This window comes from Rhinoderma darwinii, chromosome 7 (assembly GCF_050947455.1).
Source record: "Rhinoderma darwinii isolate aRhiDar2 chromosome 7, aRhiDar2.hap1, whole genome shotgun sequence".
NCBI classification, from domain to species: domain Eukaryota; kingdom Metazoa; phylum Chordata; class Amphibia; order Anura; family Rhinodermatidae; genus Rhinoderma; species Rhinoderma darwinii.
Genome location: NC_134693.1, coordinates 127,186,437 through 127,204,114, shown reverse-complemented (window position 1 = coordinate 127,204,114; position 17,678 = coordinate 127,186,437). Strand labels below are relative to the sequence as shown.

Below are 17,678 nucleotides of genomic sequence, written 5' to 3'. Positions count from 1 at the left end.
ATTAAGTTTCTTAAAGGGAATGTGTTGCTAGAAAAACATTTTATTTATTTTTTAGTTAAACAGTTAGTGTGTAGGTGATTAAACATTGTTCTAATTTTTTTATTTTTTCCACAAGTCAGGAAATATTATAAATTAGATTCTAATTTATAACACTTCCCAGTGCTGGTCATTAGATGGAGCACTTCCCAAAATTGCAGCATTGCATGTGGTAAAGCAACCACATTGCTTTATGCTGCAAAATTTGAGAAAACTCACTCTCTCTAGTGAGCTCTCAGAATCCCCCCTCCTTTATCCTGGCTAGTGCCGGGAGAAACGAGGGGATTGAACGGTCTAACCTCCTACACTGTGTGTCGCCATTTTTTGAGCTAACACACAGTGTAGTAGGTTAACATACAGTAGTAAACACACAGTAAAACACGTACATACACAGACCTAACTTACCTGCTCATGCCGCCGCCGCTCCCTCCGGTCCGTCCGCTCCGTCTGCTACCTCCGCTCCAAGTGCACAAGTCCGGAAGCCGCGACCGGAAGTAGTAATCTTACTGTCCGGCCGCGACTTCCGGTCCACAAGAAAATGGCGCCGGACGTCGCACAGTTCTATTTGGACTGTGTGGGAGCGGGGCATGCGCCTTTCCCACACAGACGGCATACAGCATAGTGGATGGAACGGGCCCCGTTCGCATTCACTATGGGACTGTATGTGCCGTTAATCGACACATACAGAGATGGAAAAAAAAATAGCAGCCCCCATGGACAAGAAAAAGTGAAAAAATAAAAAAAAAGTAAAACACAAACACACAAATAAATAAAAAAATGTTTAATAAAACACTAAAAGCAAATTGGTCTAAAAAATTTTTTTTTCGTGACACTGGTCCTTTAAAGACCAACTGGGCGTGTTTTTACTTTTGACCAAGTGGGTGTTGTAAAGAAGTGTATGAGGCTGACCAATCAGTGACCAATCAGTGACCAATCAGTGACCAATCAGCATCATACACTTCTCATTGTTCCAGCCCAGCATGATCCACATCACAGTGTGATTCTGCAGTGAAAGAAGCTCGGCTGGAATAATGAGAAGTGTATGATGCTGATTGGTCACTGATTGGTCAGGGTCATACACTCCTCTGTACAACACCCAGTTGGTCAAAAGTAAAAACACACCCAGTTGTCTATTGAGAAAGTCATTAGCATAAATCTAAAATTGCTCATAACTTGCTCAAAAATGATCGTTTTTCAAAATAAAAACCACTGCTGTTATCTACATGACAGCGCAGATCAGATTATGTAGGAGATAGAGCACTTATAATCTGGTGACAGAGCCTCTTTAACTATTTATGGACTACAAAAACTGAAGAAAGAACATGCAATCCTTAAAGTTCTGGTAGTCTAACCAACTAAATGGGGCTAAAAAAAGATCACAACCACATTAACTAATGTGTTTTTTGCCCCACAAAAAGGAGCAATGTTCCTGCACCTGAGTGGGACCCCTCCATATCTGGATTCTATAACAGATAATATGGTTGCACACCCAGTTTCACCTATACTTAAAGATCTGTATAAACCTGTTGGTTGGTCTACAGAAAACAGACTTCTATGTATGGTGTCTGCATGAACAATTGTTGATGAATGGCTATCTATATTCCCATGTCTACGGGCAGCTTAAAGAGGCTCTGTCACCAGATTTTGCAACCCCTATCTGCTATTGCAGCAGATAGGCGCTGCAATGTAGATTACAGTAACGTTTTTATTTTTAAAAAAACGAGCATTTTTGGCCAAGTTATGACCATTTTTGTAGTTATGCAAATGAGGCTTGCAAAAGTCCAAGTGGGTGAGTTTAAAAGTAAAAGTCCAAGTGGGCGTGTATTAGGTGCGTACATCGGGGCGTTTTTAATACTTTTACTAGCTGGGCGCTCTGAAGAGAAGTATCATCCACTTCTCTTCAGAACGCCCAGCTTCTGACAGTGCAGATCTGTGATGTCACTCACAGGTCCTGCATCGTGACGGCCACATCGGCACCAGAGGCTACAGTTGATTCTGCAGCAGCATCAGCGTTTGCATGTAAGTCGATCTTACCTGCAAACGCTGATGCTGCTGCAGAATCAACTGTAGCCTCAACTATTTTATGTCTTTTTGAATATCAAATGGGATGTCCAGTTTCAAATAGTTTTTATATAACTATTAGGGAATTCTGAGTTAGCAGAGGGGGCCCTCTATTTAGGATCCTTATCTCTTGGTCAGCGTGTAGAGCGATTATAAAGAGCATCTCTTGCTCTGGAGGACCTGTCCTGTCCTGCATTACAAAGATGACCCATTGATTTGAATAGGAACTGTGTAATACTTAATTTCTCCTGTGGTGGCGCTGCAGGGAAATGGAACACTTACTGCCAGGTTTTCCCACCAATTATGGCTTGGGGTCACAGCAGGGGGACACTTTGTGATCAGTTTATTTTCAATGGACTGTCCTAACAACTAGGGATTGTCCAAAGTGGAGAATCCCTTTAGGGTCATGGTCATGCATAGAGATTGCATGGTAAATCCTGTAACTTTACTTGCAGTGCCTGGTGACTTGTGGAAAGGGTCACAAACATCGCCAGAGCTGGTGCCAGTTTGGAGAAAACCGAGTAAATGACAGAGTTTGTGATCCAGAGACTAAGCCTGTATCAGTTCAGACATGTCAACAGCAGGAATGTGCATCATGGCAAGTTGGTCCATGGGGGCAGGTACAATATTTTCATAGTTTGATCAGAAATATATGTTACCAATTGAAACTAATATATTATATTTATTTTCTTATTTTTTTACCATGCAAGTTCTTAGTACAATCTATTCCACATTGTACAGCTATAATATGAGACAGGCATTATGTACTGAACAATAATATGGAATGATACCTTGACATTTTTGAATCACTCTATAGAAAAATATTGATCAGTATTCCTGGTTTAGTGCATTAACAGAATTACCAAGGTTGTGTTTAAACGGCATGTGAGCGAGAGCAAGAATATTTTGTGTTTATATGTATCCAGAATAAGGTGACCATAGCATGGAATATTTCCATTTCCAAAAAAATGCTCTACCCTCCACCATCTACCGATCCCTCAAACACACTAGATCCCTCTCCATAGTCACACATTCACACGCCAAAATGAGACATGACACTAGAGTAGTTGGATATAGCAGTGAACCTGGTCAAATACCTTTTTTTATTTGTTGCCGAACCCATATTTTATTGACTGGGTGGACGGACCAACATTTTAACAGAAAAATAAACCCGCCCCATGGTCGAGTCATGCCCCCAAATTACCCCTAATCTCATGGCTTTGAATCACAATTAGTGCACATGAACCTTTCATCAGCTCCTCAGACCCCAAAATTAATTCAGACACCACACGTAAGACGTCAAAATTAAATCAGAACCCAGACTACAAACTTAATTCAGAACCCATACTTCAGACTCCAGACCACAAAACTAATTAAGACCCCAGACTTCAGGCACCAAATTAAATTCAGACCCCAAACTTCAAACCTTAAACTTCAACCCAGAACTGACCTGCACATGCGGAGAGGACAATGGAACCTGCTGCTGCAGGGACGGGGAGAAAATAAGGCGGCCAACCGGTGGGAAAACACAGTGAAGACTTACTTTCTCCGCACCCCCTCTAATACCGTCTGGTGGCCTAATGCAGCCTGGTTCTGAATGGAACCGGTGCAATTCATAAAAGGCACAAACCCTTCCAGATGTTCAGAAGGTGCTTCTTTCCACCGGGCACTACAGCACTGTCTATAATCTTATGGATGGTAATAGAACCCAGCAGCTCTTTATCTTACGCTTCCACTGCATTTATTGCCTGGGTGTGTGTCACCTTTTAATTAGGTGCTCCTATAACTGAAGGGACCTGGAACTGTTGTTCCATTGCATCAATGGTTATCTGACACTCCGGACTGTTTCCGAGCAGACCTATGTATGATGTGGCGGTGTAGTTATTTCACATGTAGGGATTAATGAAAACGAAGCTTACTTCTGAATTCCACATACCAGAGTTTGCTAATTTGAGATTCTTTACTTCTACATTGGAAAGCATCAAATCATGCATGTTTAATCCAAGCCAGTAGGTGAGTGAGCTGACCTCAATTTCAAATGAAATGTTTCAAGCAGGGAAAAGTGTTATAGATTTTCATAAATTGCTCTGAATTGCCAAAGCATTGTCTTACAGGTATAATCGATATGATTTATTTTCATGTTTAGTGTACCGCTTCGTGTGGAACTGGTTATCAGAGGAGAGCAGTGAAATGCGTTGTTGGTGCATATGGAGCCGTGGTTGACGACAGTGAGTGCAATGCAGCCACTCGACCTACAGATGCTCAGGTGAGATACGTTGCAAGGCCAGGAATACAAGAATTAACAGCAAAGATCTGGAGGGAGCAGGGGCTTTTCTACAGGGGGTAGAGAGTTTGTAGACAAACCCGGGCCTTGGTGCCCAATAAGAGCACACCAGTATTATATTAGGCACCTGATAGTTATGGGTCCTGATTTTACAGTTACGCCTCTGAGTAGGGCATCTCAAAATGACTATACATATGCCTGCCATAAGCAAAGTATTAAAGTGGACCTGATGCATCTTCTGATATGTCTGCCTGAGTAAATACTCTTTAGGAAATAGCAATGCTTGGAACTCTGCATTTTGACATTCCTCTGTTATTCCTCCTGGAATTGACAACTTATTTTAAGCTTATTAGCATATCATATGTACAACTGGTGCAGCTGCACAGGGGCGCTGTAGGCAAGTGGCCCACTCCCTTCTGTCTATTGAGCTGCATGCAACGGATTATGATCCATTGGCTCTCCATTACTGGTGGATTGTCCAACTGTTAACCTGGGGCGGGATGCGAGGTACCAAAGGCAGTGAATTCCTGCCACCGCACCACCCTCAGTCCCTGAAGTAAGTATAATGAGGGTAACTAGCACCCGATTCTCATCTGATTACCAGTTGGAATCCAAGGGGCCCACAGATTATTCTTGCACAGGGCCCCTCTGCTTTTTTAAGTTACTCCTTTAAAAAATTGGGAAGCACAAGTACCCTAGACTTGGCCCCAATTGTGTATCACGAGCTGAAGAGTGACTGATGTTAGCAAAGCCGCCTCAAACATCGCCTCTTAGCAACCAGTTCAAAAAGGCATTAATTATGGAAAGGAAACTGCCTAACAAACCAAACTGATTTTGACAGGACTGTGAAACAGCTGCATGCCCCGGCATTCCCGAAACCAAACAGATTGTCCACAGTAAGACACAGTGGAGATATGGATCTTGGACTCCCGTAAGTATATTCTACTACATCATTCCCATATCCACTGATCCCTAATGAATTCTTCTTCAGCTCTTCTAAAATGTGTCAGCTCCTCTCTAGTTACGGCTGATTGATGACGTAATTTTATGGATTATTTTCTGATTCTCAGCCGTGATGTCCTTAGGCCATGTGTTGAGTGTCTCTAGTGTATGGATTTGACCTTATGAAAATAAAGTGCTATCATTATCGCCATACCAGTGAGACACGAAACATTAATCATATATATAGTCTATATGAGTGTTACGTATTCCATCTCATAATCACCCATAACCACAGATGATTTGTGTATATTATATATGATGTGCTTGGTTTAAAAACCTATTTACAACTATTCCTAATAAAACAGTCACTTTAAATTGTCCATCAGGTTGGGATATGTTCTGCATGAAAAAAATTGTCTTCTCCATTGAACCCCTGCTCCCCAGTAAATTCTTAACCCCTTAAGGACACGTCCTCTTTTGGCATTAAGAACTGAAGCTATTTTTGTTTCAATAAACTTTATTTGACCTTTATCTTTTTGTGGTACCGCAAGGGACGATAATTTCTATAATACGTTTTTACTACTGTATTGTAATGTATTATGCCTGTCAATGCTACACTGGCAGGCAATATGTTAGGCCCAGCGCTATTAACCCATGGTATCACAGGGATTAAATGGCCAGAATGTGAGTTACCTGCAAACCCAACTATTGTAGTGGCATGTTGACTGTATATTACAGCCGACAACTGCTGGTAATGGTGCGGGCACAGCTCCTGTGCCCGTCCTGTCACTGCCCTGTAATAATATGATTTGTGGTGGGAAGTAGAGCACCCCATGCTATACTATTACTGAGTGTTGCATGAAGGGGTTACAAGGTATTCTAGGTTATAATGCAGCCGTATGAATGACCCATAGGCCCCTAATAGGGCATATAGGGAGGGGTTGTCTTCATGAGACAGCCCCCCAAATGAAACCATTTTAATGGATTTAAATGGAACTCATCAGTAATGCATTGTAATGTCTGCCTTCCATTTTAATTCAATAGTAAAAAAAAAGAGAACGTCATGTTTTCATTTTTTTTTAAGACCACAAAACAAATAACTCTAACAGAATGGAGACTGACTGATACCAACTTTTTGCATTTGCTATCAGAAAAATACCATTGATTGGGATTATTGGGGCCATGAACGCAAACATTTTTGAAAAACTTGTCTGTAAAAATAACGGAACAGAATACTATACAGTTAGGTCCAGAATTATTAGGGCAGTGACACAATCTTCATGATTTGGGCTCTGCTGCCACCACATTGGATTTGAGATGAAACAACTGAGAAGCAATTGAAGTTTAGACTTTCAGGTTTAATTCAAGGGGTTGAACAAAAATATCCTGTGAAACGTTTAGGAATTGCAGCCATTTTTCTACGCAGCCGCCTCATTTCAGGGGCTCAAAAGTAATTGGACAAATTAACATTACCATAAAAAAAATGACTGTCTGAAGTCTGGAACCCACAGACATCACCAGACTCTGGGTTTCCTCCTTTGTGATGCTTTGCCCGGCCTTTACTGCCGCTGTCTTCAGTTGTTGCTTGTTTGTGGGTCTTCTGCCTTAAGTTTTGTCTTAAGCAAGTGAAATTCATGCTCAATCAGGTTGAGATCAGGTGGTTGACTCGGCCATTGCAGAATATTCCACTTCTTTGCCTTAAAAAACTCCTGGGTTGCTTTCGCAGTATGTTTTGGGTTATTGTCCATCTGTACTGTAAAGCAACGTCCGATCAACTTGAAATTGGTTGAATCTGACCAGAAAGTAAATCCCTGAACACTTCCGAATTCATCCTGCTGCTTCTGCCTTCAGTGACATTATCAATAAACACTAGTGACCCAGTGCCCTTGGCAGCCATGTATGCCCATGCCATCACACTGCCTCCACCATGTTTTACAGAGAATGTGGTGGCTTTGGATCATGAGCCGTTCCAAGCCTTCTCCATACTTTCTTCCTCCCTTCATTCTGATGCCGGTTGATCTTAGTTTCATGCTGTTCCAGAACTGGGCGGCTTCTTTACATGTTGTTTGGCAAAGTCTAAACTGGCCTTTCTATTTTTGAGGCTGAGTAATGGTTTGCTCCTTGTGGTGAACCTTCTGTATTTGCTCTCATGAAGTCTTCTCTTTATGGTAGACTTAGATATGGATACAGCTACTTCCAGGAGAGTGTTCTTCACTTGGGTATATGTTGTGAAGGGGTATTTCTTCACCATGGAAAGGATTCTGCGATCATCCACCACTGTTGTCCTCCGTGGACGTCCAGGCCTTTTGGAGTACACGAGATCACCAGCGCGCTCTTTTTTTTTTTTCAAGAATGTACCAAACTGTTGATTTGGCCGCTCCTAACATTTGTGCTCTGTCTCTGATGGATTTCTTCATTTTTTTCATCCTAACGATGGTCTGTTTCACTTGCATTGAGAGCTTCTTTGACCTCATGTTGTGGGTTCACAGCAACAGTTTCCAAATGCAAATGCCACACCTGGAATCAGCTCCAGACCTTTTACCTGCTTAATTGATGATGGATTAACCAGGGAATAGCCCATGCAGCCCATTAAATAGCTTTTGAGATAATTGTCCAATTACCTTTGGTCCCTTAAAAAAAAGGCAGCTACATATTAAAGAGCTATAATTCCTAAACCCTTCTTCAAATTAGGAAGTGAATACCCTTAAATTAAAGCTGAGAGTATGCACTTTAAGCCAATATTGCCATAAATAATTCTGGACCTAACTGTATATAAAAAATTAGTGTGAACCCAGTCTTAGTTCTCTTTTGGGCATTGTCATTTTTGGTTAGGGCTAAAAAGTATATACAACGAGCTTCACCGCTGACAAACTCTTTATAAAGCACTCACCTTTCCATAAGACCCATTTCTATAAATGCAGGGTGAGTACAGGTTACATCACTAAATTAGCATCATAAGGTAAGAAACAGAAGTTTTACGCCTAGTCATCAAATGCTAAGAAGGAAAAGAAAAATCAATATTCGACCAAACGTCGAATGCTTGCTTGGCATCTGGGGAAATTATTCAGGCTGTATCCTAATCATAGATCTTTTTAATATTTCCCAGTGCTCAGCAACTTGTGGTAAAGGGACCAAAATGAGATACGTCAGTTGCCGTGATGATCAAGGAGCCGTGGCAGATGAAGCAGCTTGTTCTCACCTGCCAAAGCCGTCAGCAACGGAAGTGTGTACGGTTACACCATGCGGGCAATGGAAAGCACTGGAATGGAGTTCTGTAAGTAGAGAGCATCACATGGAAAATATACATGTGTTAGGCTTCTTTCACATCTGCGTCAGGGCTCCGTTCCGACGTTCCGTCGGAGCTTTCTGCTCGGAACGGAGCCCTGAATGATAAACGGAAACCATAGATTTCCATTTCCATCACCATTGATTTCAATGGTGATGGATCTGGTGCCAACGGTTTCTGTTTGTCTCCATTGTGCAAGGGTCCTGTCGTTCTGACGGAATCAATAGCGTAGTAGACTACGCTATTGATTCAGTCAAAACGACAGAACCCTTGCACAACGGAGACAGACGGAAACCATTGGCACTGGATCCGTCACCATTTAAAACAATGGTGATGGAAACGCAAACTTATGGTTTCCGTTTGTCATTCAGGGCTCCGTTCTAATGGAAAGCTCAGACGGAACATCGGAACAGAGCTCTGACGCAGATGTGATCGAAGCCTTACTTATAACATGAGGAAGAATAACATTTTACAATTGGCATCCCACAATTGTAAAAAAAACAAAAACCCATTTTTGAAAGAAGAATCCCCTTGAAATAGGCTGGCATCCCCCTTCCCCCAGCGATCAGCTGTAATCTGCAGGAGAACACAGCAAATAATATTCAATTCACCTGCAGCACCACTATGGGAAACATGAAGCATTGTATGATGCCAATTGAAATCCATCGATTTTCTATGTAGTGCACGGAGGTAACAGGTCCTCCAGAGCAAAAGATTATTTTTGTAGCCACTTTCTGCTATGGCTAATAGATGGAGTTCCGAAATTAGAACCCCCAACCCTGAATTAACTCAGAATGCTTTTCTAAAAAGACAGCTTCTTTAAACCCTATTTTGGGTTCCTTGGCAGGTTCTTATTTTAGACCATAGTGCAATTGGTCGAGGCTCTGAAATCAAACATCAAGCCAGTGCAGGCTTTTGTTGGGCTAGGTTACCTATATTCTGGGAAAACTCAATTTTTAGATGAAACAGAACCTGGCTATCCCTTTATAGTTGGCCACAATTATGGCCACCCTTATTATGGCTACAAGACCTGACCCACTGTACTTCTGAACTAAAATCAGATCATCATAGAACCCACCATAAAAAAATATATTGCAATCATGGTCCTTACTTGTTGTTACTTGCTGAAATTGTTATTTTCGAAATTAGAATATTTTTCTAATTTTTACTACAGTGCTCGGTGACCTGTGGCCAGGGAAAGGCTGTGAGGCAAGTGGTTTGTGTGGATTTCCTTGGCCAATCTTTTGATAATAACGAATGTGATCCTGAAGACAGTCCACAGACTGAGCAAGAGTGTTCCATGTCCCCTTGTCACTATGTGAACCATGACTACGGAAGACCTATTCCTCCTTTCCCTAACATAGACCAAAGAGTACGATCAAACCCAACCCTGGCCATCTTGAATAGGAACAATGGACGTTCCACTGGATCAAGTGGAAGTCAATGGAGAATAGGTCCATGGGGAGCGGTAAGTCCTAAATAATTGTTTTGTACGAAGATTTCTTTTTTCATATCGACAATTTTTTTTGTTTTTACTTGATGATGCTTATATTTAGGTATTATTTGTGGCGAGAAGCAATGTTAAACAGTTTCTTAAGTATTCTCCGGGGTGGGGTGATTATCATAGTCTCTTTCCTTGTTTTTAGGATTTTCTTCTCCATAAAGACTTATGTAATATTCTGGGTGCTATTTGCCAAGTTTTTAGTACCAACTCTCATGATCATCAGGGCATTGATACTATTGATGGCTTCAGCGTTAATGGGTTCTTTGCTTTGGACAATTCCTGCTTGTTAAAATTGTCCCTTGACGATAAGCTAATCACAAAGTTTCCCCCAGATGGGATCCCAGTGATCAGCTGTAAAGTAAGTATTCCATTTCCCTGCTGCGCCACTACAGGGGAAATTAGGCATTACACAGTGCTCAATTATGTCATTGGGTTGTCTGTGTAATGCAGAAAAGGGATAGGTCCTCCAGAGCGAGAGACACTCTTTGTAACTGCTCCCTACTTTGGCCAAGAGAAAAGGATCCTGACTAGCATTTTTTCATATAGGAACAATAATGTTATCAGTAAAGTGGCAATTGTCCAAGCAACTCAGTTCATAAAGGGTCAATAATGATGGCGAATGAGTGAATATTTTACCGACACAATCGATTTATCACATTCTAGTGTTCTAGCACATGTGCTGGTGGATTCCAGCGTCGTGTAGTGGTTTGCCAAGATGAAAATGGGTATCCTGCTACCAACTGTGACGAGAGAAGCAAACCTGCTGAGCAACGGCCGTGTGAATCTGGACCATGTCCGCAATGGGCTCGTGGCAACTGGGGAGAGGTAATTTTATTTTTTTTTTTTTAAATAATTTGTCATCTATATAAATTTGTAAAAGTGTTCTGCTGAGCTTGGCAAAATGTATTACACTTACTGTGAATTTCCTTTGCTTCAATTTCTAGTGTTCAAAAAAATGTGGTTCCGGAACAAGGACAAGACTTGTCGTATGTCAGAGACTTAATGGGGAGCGATTCAATGATCTCAGCTGTGAGATACTGGAGAAACCCCCAGACCGCGAACAATGTAACACTCATAGTTGTCCTCCAGATTCTGCATGGAATACAGGTCCTTGGAGTTCGGTATGACCATAACTTTTTTTTATTTTATTAATGACTAATGGAATTCTATCCATCATTTATTTTTATAAGACCAAGGTCTTCAGTAATATAGATACAAAGTTGTTTTTATTTGAACACTGCACTTAGTGATGCTTTAGGCACCATTGTAAATCCTTTCTTCTTATCCACTGTAAAACCAGTTCAGTGTTGCACCATGTTTTTTTATTCCTGGCTTCAGTTAATTTGACCACATTGTGTTACGTGAAAACATGATGCACAATTAAAGTTCTGTTACAAATTTAAAATATAAGTTTCACATAAAACAGCTACCAAAAACATGAAAAAAATTACATAAATAAAAAATGTTGATAAGTTATCATGGTGGATATACATTACCTCTGGTCTTGACATTGAGGCTCTGTTTTTAGTAGCTATTTTATTTTTTGGATTTAAAAAAAGATATATATTTGCCTTTTACTATACAACCATGGTACATCTGTGCAGTCCTGTGGTCAAACTCCTTAATATCAAGGACATTTTTATGACCTATATTAGGAAATTTATTTGACATGGTTTAAAAGAATATTTGTAATATTCACTAGAGAAAAGAAAGTTGGTTGTAGCATGTGATATCCAATAGGAATTCTCAACATTATGAGAAAAATCTAAAGGAAAAAAATAAAAAAAAATAAAAAAAAAATAAATATATATATATATACGGTATACATATAACATATCATTTAATTCGGTAAAAATAATATATATAATCACCATTTTGAATAAAAAGTAAATTGAAAATATAAATATTAATAATATTTTTAAGCTTTTTATATTGTTTTTTTCCTTTTGTTTTTTTATGCTTTTCCATCAAATTATTTTCTTTCAAACTATTTACCTCAAAGGCTTAACAATTTTAATTGTCCATCAAGAAGTACTGTATAAGAGGGAATCAATCGGTGCAACAAAGGGACCTGTACCTGTGTTATTTTTTTATTATTATTATTATAATTATTGTATTTATTTTTTTACATTAACGGCACATAAAATTCCAAATATTCCGACATATAGTAGTACTTAGAACCGTGTATGAAATATTCTAATGAATATTCATATTTTAAATATTTATTTTATAGTAAGTATCACATTCTACAACAAACTGTCTTTTCATTTAAAGTGTTTCAGTTCTTTTGAATTTTTTTAGTTAAGATTTTGTATTGTTTAATAATGTATATTGTGTGATTCTTTCTAACTGGTATAATTTAAAAAGACATTACATATTTCACTTTATATGTAATTGTCCAAATAAGATTGTATTAGGTGTTGCTTAATTTTCTGGGGTTTTTTGTTTTGTTTTTGTTTTTTGTTACTGTGCACATTGTGGCACTTTTTTTTACACATTTTGATAAACTGCAGCAGTTACATTTGGTGCTATTTCTTATTGTTTTATATATGTATCATATCCAGATATACATATGCTTTGGGGGTTGTAAAAATATGTAAAATGATCATAATAATTGCATTTTGTAAATTATGTGACCACAGAGTTCAGTGCCACCTTCACTGTATATTTCATATTCACAAAGTTTATTATCTGTTTATATATACATACATATATAAATATATTTTGTATATATATATTGGTTCTAAGGCACTTTATGAAAAAAAAATATTTGTAATATATTGAACTCTTGTTTTAGGCTTGGATTTGAAAAACAATAATGCAGATTTTTCTGGTGATATTCCAAAGCAATTCAAATGCTCTCATTGTACCTCAGCAGTAAATGTATATAGGCATTAAACAGACAGTATTAACATAAAGGTTACTTCTGGTGTATTTAAGACAATTGTTTGAGGAAACCATTTAGTCTAAATAAACTTTAAATGACATGTCTCTTCTTCATCTATCTTTAATATCTTTATTGTTTTATTAGCATTTAAATAAATTGCATTAAGAAATGCAGTCATCAAAATGGCAACCTAAGGCAAAAACAGGAAAAATGCAGAAAGTCTCATGCTTCTTCATGTTTAACTTTTAATTTACCAGTGTTTCAGTGTGTGTGGTTTCAGCAGCAACCATTAAAATAGCACACTTTCACCACATGCTGAATGAAGCAGTTCTATCTTCCTCTATCACAGAAGGAAGTCACAGCACAATCTGAAGTCGATCAATTGCATGTAAAAACAAAAAATATTAACACACACATTGGTTATTTGTTGGCCAATATACACACATATAGTCACATAATTATGCTTAGGGGCAACCCTACTCATCCCCCACACCAATCATTTCCTCCCACTATTGAAATAACATTCATGTTTGGTTGAGACATTGCATGTTTATGAGAGTCGGGAAAATAGGTGTCAGCCAAAAGATTGTTCGGTCACAGTTTTTTTATGGTCATGGGTGGCATAATGTCAGTAGTTTGTAATAGGTAGTAGGTGCACATTTCAAGGCAGGATATCTGAACTACTTTTAAAGAAAGGTATTTACAGAGGACAAATAGTGAATGTTTTCATCTTGGCGATCGTCTTGCAGTCCATTGTATCCTAATATTTCATTTTTTATATATTCAGACACAGAATAAAACCATTTAAATTCACTGACATTAAACAGAGATTTTAAAACGCGACGTGTATACGAAAGTTGCAAAACCTTTCATTTTATATTGACTAACATTAAAGGAACACACATTTTTTTAAACAACTTATTCTAATCTAATAGCATACCTTTATATCTTTGTAATGTACTTACCGTTAAAACGTAGTTGTTTTATCCATACAAATTCTGTGTAAGTTACTGCCACTAGGTGTTTCCCTTCCTGTCCACCCCCTGTTGTCAAGCAAAGTATGTCCATTGTTACAGAGCAGAATTGAGGGGCTGCAAAATGTGGGGGTGTGTCTCTCCACTGTCTGCCAATACAAGTCTATGGAGAGGGGAGGGAGAGCAGGAGGAGGGAGCAGAGTCAGCAACACACACTCTGCCTGCTAAGTCTATGGATGGGCAGGGGTGATCAGGGGGAGGAAGTAGGAGCAGAGAGAGACACACAGGCTTCTGGCTAGATTTCTATTACACCCCAGTGCTGGATTCTCAGCTACACTGCTCATTACATCTGTAGAATCTAATCCATGCTGCTGCAGCTTCTAATTGTATGTGATAGAGATTGGGAGCAGGGTCTCCTCTTCTTTGTGTGCAGTGTACAGAAGCCATGGTAGCCGTTAGGCTCTGGCCCACTAGCTCAGAGACAACTAAGAATTAGAGATAGAGCCTGCAGAAGGGAAAACTGATAAATAATGGAGAATACAAGTCATATAATGGCCATAAATAGTGTTATTATTCGTGTACACACATATAACAGCTTATTCTGAAAAGTCACCTGAAAAAGTTAGGTACGCTTTAACATTAACTTAAGACTGCACATTATATTCGTGAATTCAGTTTGGGCATCAGTGATCTGCAGGGTTGATTCACAAACTCTGGCACGTGGTTCGATGTGCCATTCCCTGTTCATCACTTGTGTGGCATTATGACAGACCCAATTACGTCGCTCCTGGGGTACACCGTGATATCATCAGTGTACAGGCCACAACTAGTGGTATGTTCATTTTAGTCGAGTGCCTAACCTAACTGTTCAGCAGCAGTACCTACAGTAAAAGACGCTGACCAAATGGAGGGGCTCGGGATGGATGTTAATACATCTCACTACTAAGGCATTAGTACAGCTTGCCTTACAGTTTGAGAATAGCTATTCTATAAGATTTATAACATATTTTACAAATAATTTTAAGTGGCAGTCTGGTTTAGAAAACCAATTTTAAGGCATTCTGGGACAAGAAAGGGGAATCCATCATTCAAACCTTCATCAATTAGTTAGATTATAGATCGGCAACAAAGACTGTCTTTTGCTCTTCATTACTCAAATGGCCTATTGATTTCAAAGGACACCCTGTAATGCTTCATTTTCCCTGTGGCGGCGCTGCAGGGGAATTGAATACTTGCTGCCGGGCTCTCCTACAAATTTTTGCTGATTGCTGGGGGGTCCGAGTAGCTGGACACCTTGTGATCAGCTGATTTTCAGGGGACCCCCCAAAGTAGACAACCCCTTGAATATTTTTATATTACCCCTAAGACAATATTAAAAAAAAAATAACAATAGAAAATAACACATGGCTGCTATTTTGGTAGAGAAAATAATTCTAAATGAAAACGCTTAGTTCCACTGCTAAATATCTGAAAGACAGGCCGCCTTAAGAATGTCTGCATGTTTATACTGACTAAGCTTGGCCTTATGGTTTACAGATTTAAAGTGGGGCATTGTGTATATAGGATGGTGTTAGCTTAAGCAGTGATATCTGCGTTTTCTCTTTTACAAGCGTGCAGTATAATGTACTTTTTGAAAACTCAGACAAATGAACACTTCCGAGAGGTTGTTTGACTTACGGCAGACACAGTGCATGTTTGCGCAGCTAAATAAACATGTGCCCTTTCTACGAAACAATTGCTTAGAGTCTTTTGGAAAATACAACCTTGTAAAATTTCTGATGGAGCAGCTGTGGGTTTGATGACTACCAGTATGTGACCCTGGAAGGCTACAAAGAGGATCTGTTCTCTTACAAATAAATTTGGATAATACATATCCTACAGATATTAAAAGTCACTGAGCGGTTCTGTGACAGGTAACGGACCTCCTGGGTGACTTCCGATGTGTGTATGTGCAGTCAGAATATTTTAGGAGTTTAGTTACATTGATGTCTCATTACGTTTTTGTTCCCTAAAGGGGTAATCCATCTTAGACATTTATGGATATGCCATAAATCTCTGATAGGTGCGGCTCGCAGTACTGGAAACCGCAACTATCTCAAGAATGGAGATGCTCCAACCCTGTCCTCGTCTGGTGAGGCGGCCGCTGGCCGCATCAAGACAGTGGATCAGTTGAAAAGTGGCTGGGATTATTAGGCTATGTTCACACTGAGTTTTTTGTAGGCAGAATTTCTGCCTTAAAATTCAGTTTGGAAGTTTGAGGCAGATTTTCCTCTCCCTGTATGCAGATTTTCACTGTGTTTTTCGCCCTCGGCCATTGAGCGCCGCGGGCATAAAACGCAGCGAAATACGCTTTCTCTGCCTCCCATTGAAGTCAATGGGAGGTCAGAGGCGTAAACGCCCGAAGATAGGGCATGTCCCTTCTTTCTCCCGCGAGACGGTTTTAGCGCTCGCGGGAAAAAGACACCTCCGCCTCCCATTGAAATCAACGGGAGGCATTTTCGGGCCGTTTTTGACGAGTTTTGCGGCGCGGTTTCCGCATCAAAAAACTCGTCAAAAAACTCAGTGTGAACATAGCCTTATGGAGTGCTGGAAATAGCCTAGCTGCCGTTTACGTAAGGGCACATTCAGACGTGGCAGAATTGCTGTTGAATTCCGCTGCAGACAGTCCGCAGTGGAATTCTGCAGCAGACGTTTTTTACATTTGTTTCTATACATTTTTAGGAAACTTAGTTCAGACGTTGCGGAAAATAACTGTGCGGAATTTAGGCTGCGGTGGAGAATTTTCCCTCCGCAGCAGCTCATTATGTTGCGGAGCAGCAGCGGAATTTCACTGTGGATTTCAGCGTTTGCATCGCAAAGGCTGAAATCTGCAGCAAGTCTGCTGTAATATCCACAACGTCTGAATCACCTGTCAAATATGAAAATGTTTCTGCAAATTCGCTAAAAATCTGTAGCAACATTTTCAGCTGAAAAAATTCTGCCACGTCTGAACATGGCCTAACTTTCAATTACATGTATGGGAGTTACGGAAACAGTGTAGCTCAGAAAACTTGGCGGTTTCCATAATCCCGGCCAACTCACTACTGAGTCTCTGCCTAGATGCAGGGGCCAGCAGCTGCCTCACCAGGCGGAGTCGGGGGACTCATGTTGTCGTGATAGGTGTGGGCCCCAGAGCTGATAAGATGAAAATACACCTTCAATTACGCGCTTATTTGAATAATCAAGTAGGAAAGTTATTGGGCTGTTGCATGTAGGGTTGCCACCTTTTTCACCAAAAAATACTGGCCAGGTTTAGGATGTTTTTACATGTGCTTGTTTTGTGGTGTTTTTTGCTGCAAATTTGCACAAATTGCCATAAAATACACCACAAAAAGTTGATGTGCGACCGTGACTTCACACTAAGGGTATGTGCACACGAGAAGTGGCTTTTACGTCTGAAAAGACAGACTGTTTTCAGGAGAAAACAGCTGCGTCGTTTCAGACGTAAAAGCTCCTCCTCGCATTATGCGAGGCGTCTTTGACGCCCGTAATCTTGAGCTGCTCTTCATTGACTTCAATGAAGAACGACTCAAATTACGTTGCAAAGAAGTGTCTTGCACTTCTTTGCCGAGGCAGTCATTTTACGCGTCGTCGTTTGACAGCTGTCAAACGACGACGCGTAAATGACAGGTCGTCTGCAAAGTACGTTGGCAAACCCATTCAAA

At 40.0% G+C, this 17,678-nt stretch overlaps 1 protein-coding gene across 3 annotated transcripts in view; it reads left to right on the top strand.

The window, feature by feature from the left end:
* The window catches only part of ADAMTS9 (ADAM metallopeptidase with thrombospondin type 1 motif 9), a 186,253-nt gene that overhangs the window by 99,468 nt on the left and 69,107 nt on the right, over nt 1-17,678 (top strand). For all 3 annotated transcript variants that reach the window (XM_075833996.1, XM_075833993.1, XM_075833994.1), the window contains 7 exons: nt 2,553-2,717; nt 4,244-4,363; nt 5,223-5,312; nt 8,430-8,597; nt 9,784-10,077; nt 10,777-10,938; nt 11,058-11,234. In XM_075833996.1, the coding sequence (XP_075690111.1) occupies nt 2,553-2,717; nt 4,244-4,363; nt 5,223-5,312; nt 8,430-8,597; nt 9,784-10,077; nt 10,777-10,938; nt 11,058-11,234 (1,176 nt within the window). The remainder of the gene's footprint in view (nt 1-2,552; nt 2,718-4,243; nt 4,364-5,222; nt 5,313-8,429; nt 8,598-9,783; nt 10,078-10,776; nt 10,939-11,057; nt 11,235-17,678) is intronic.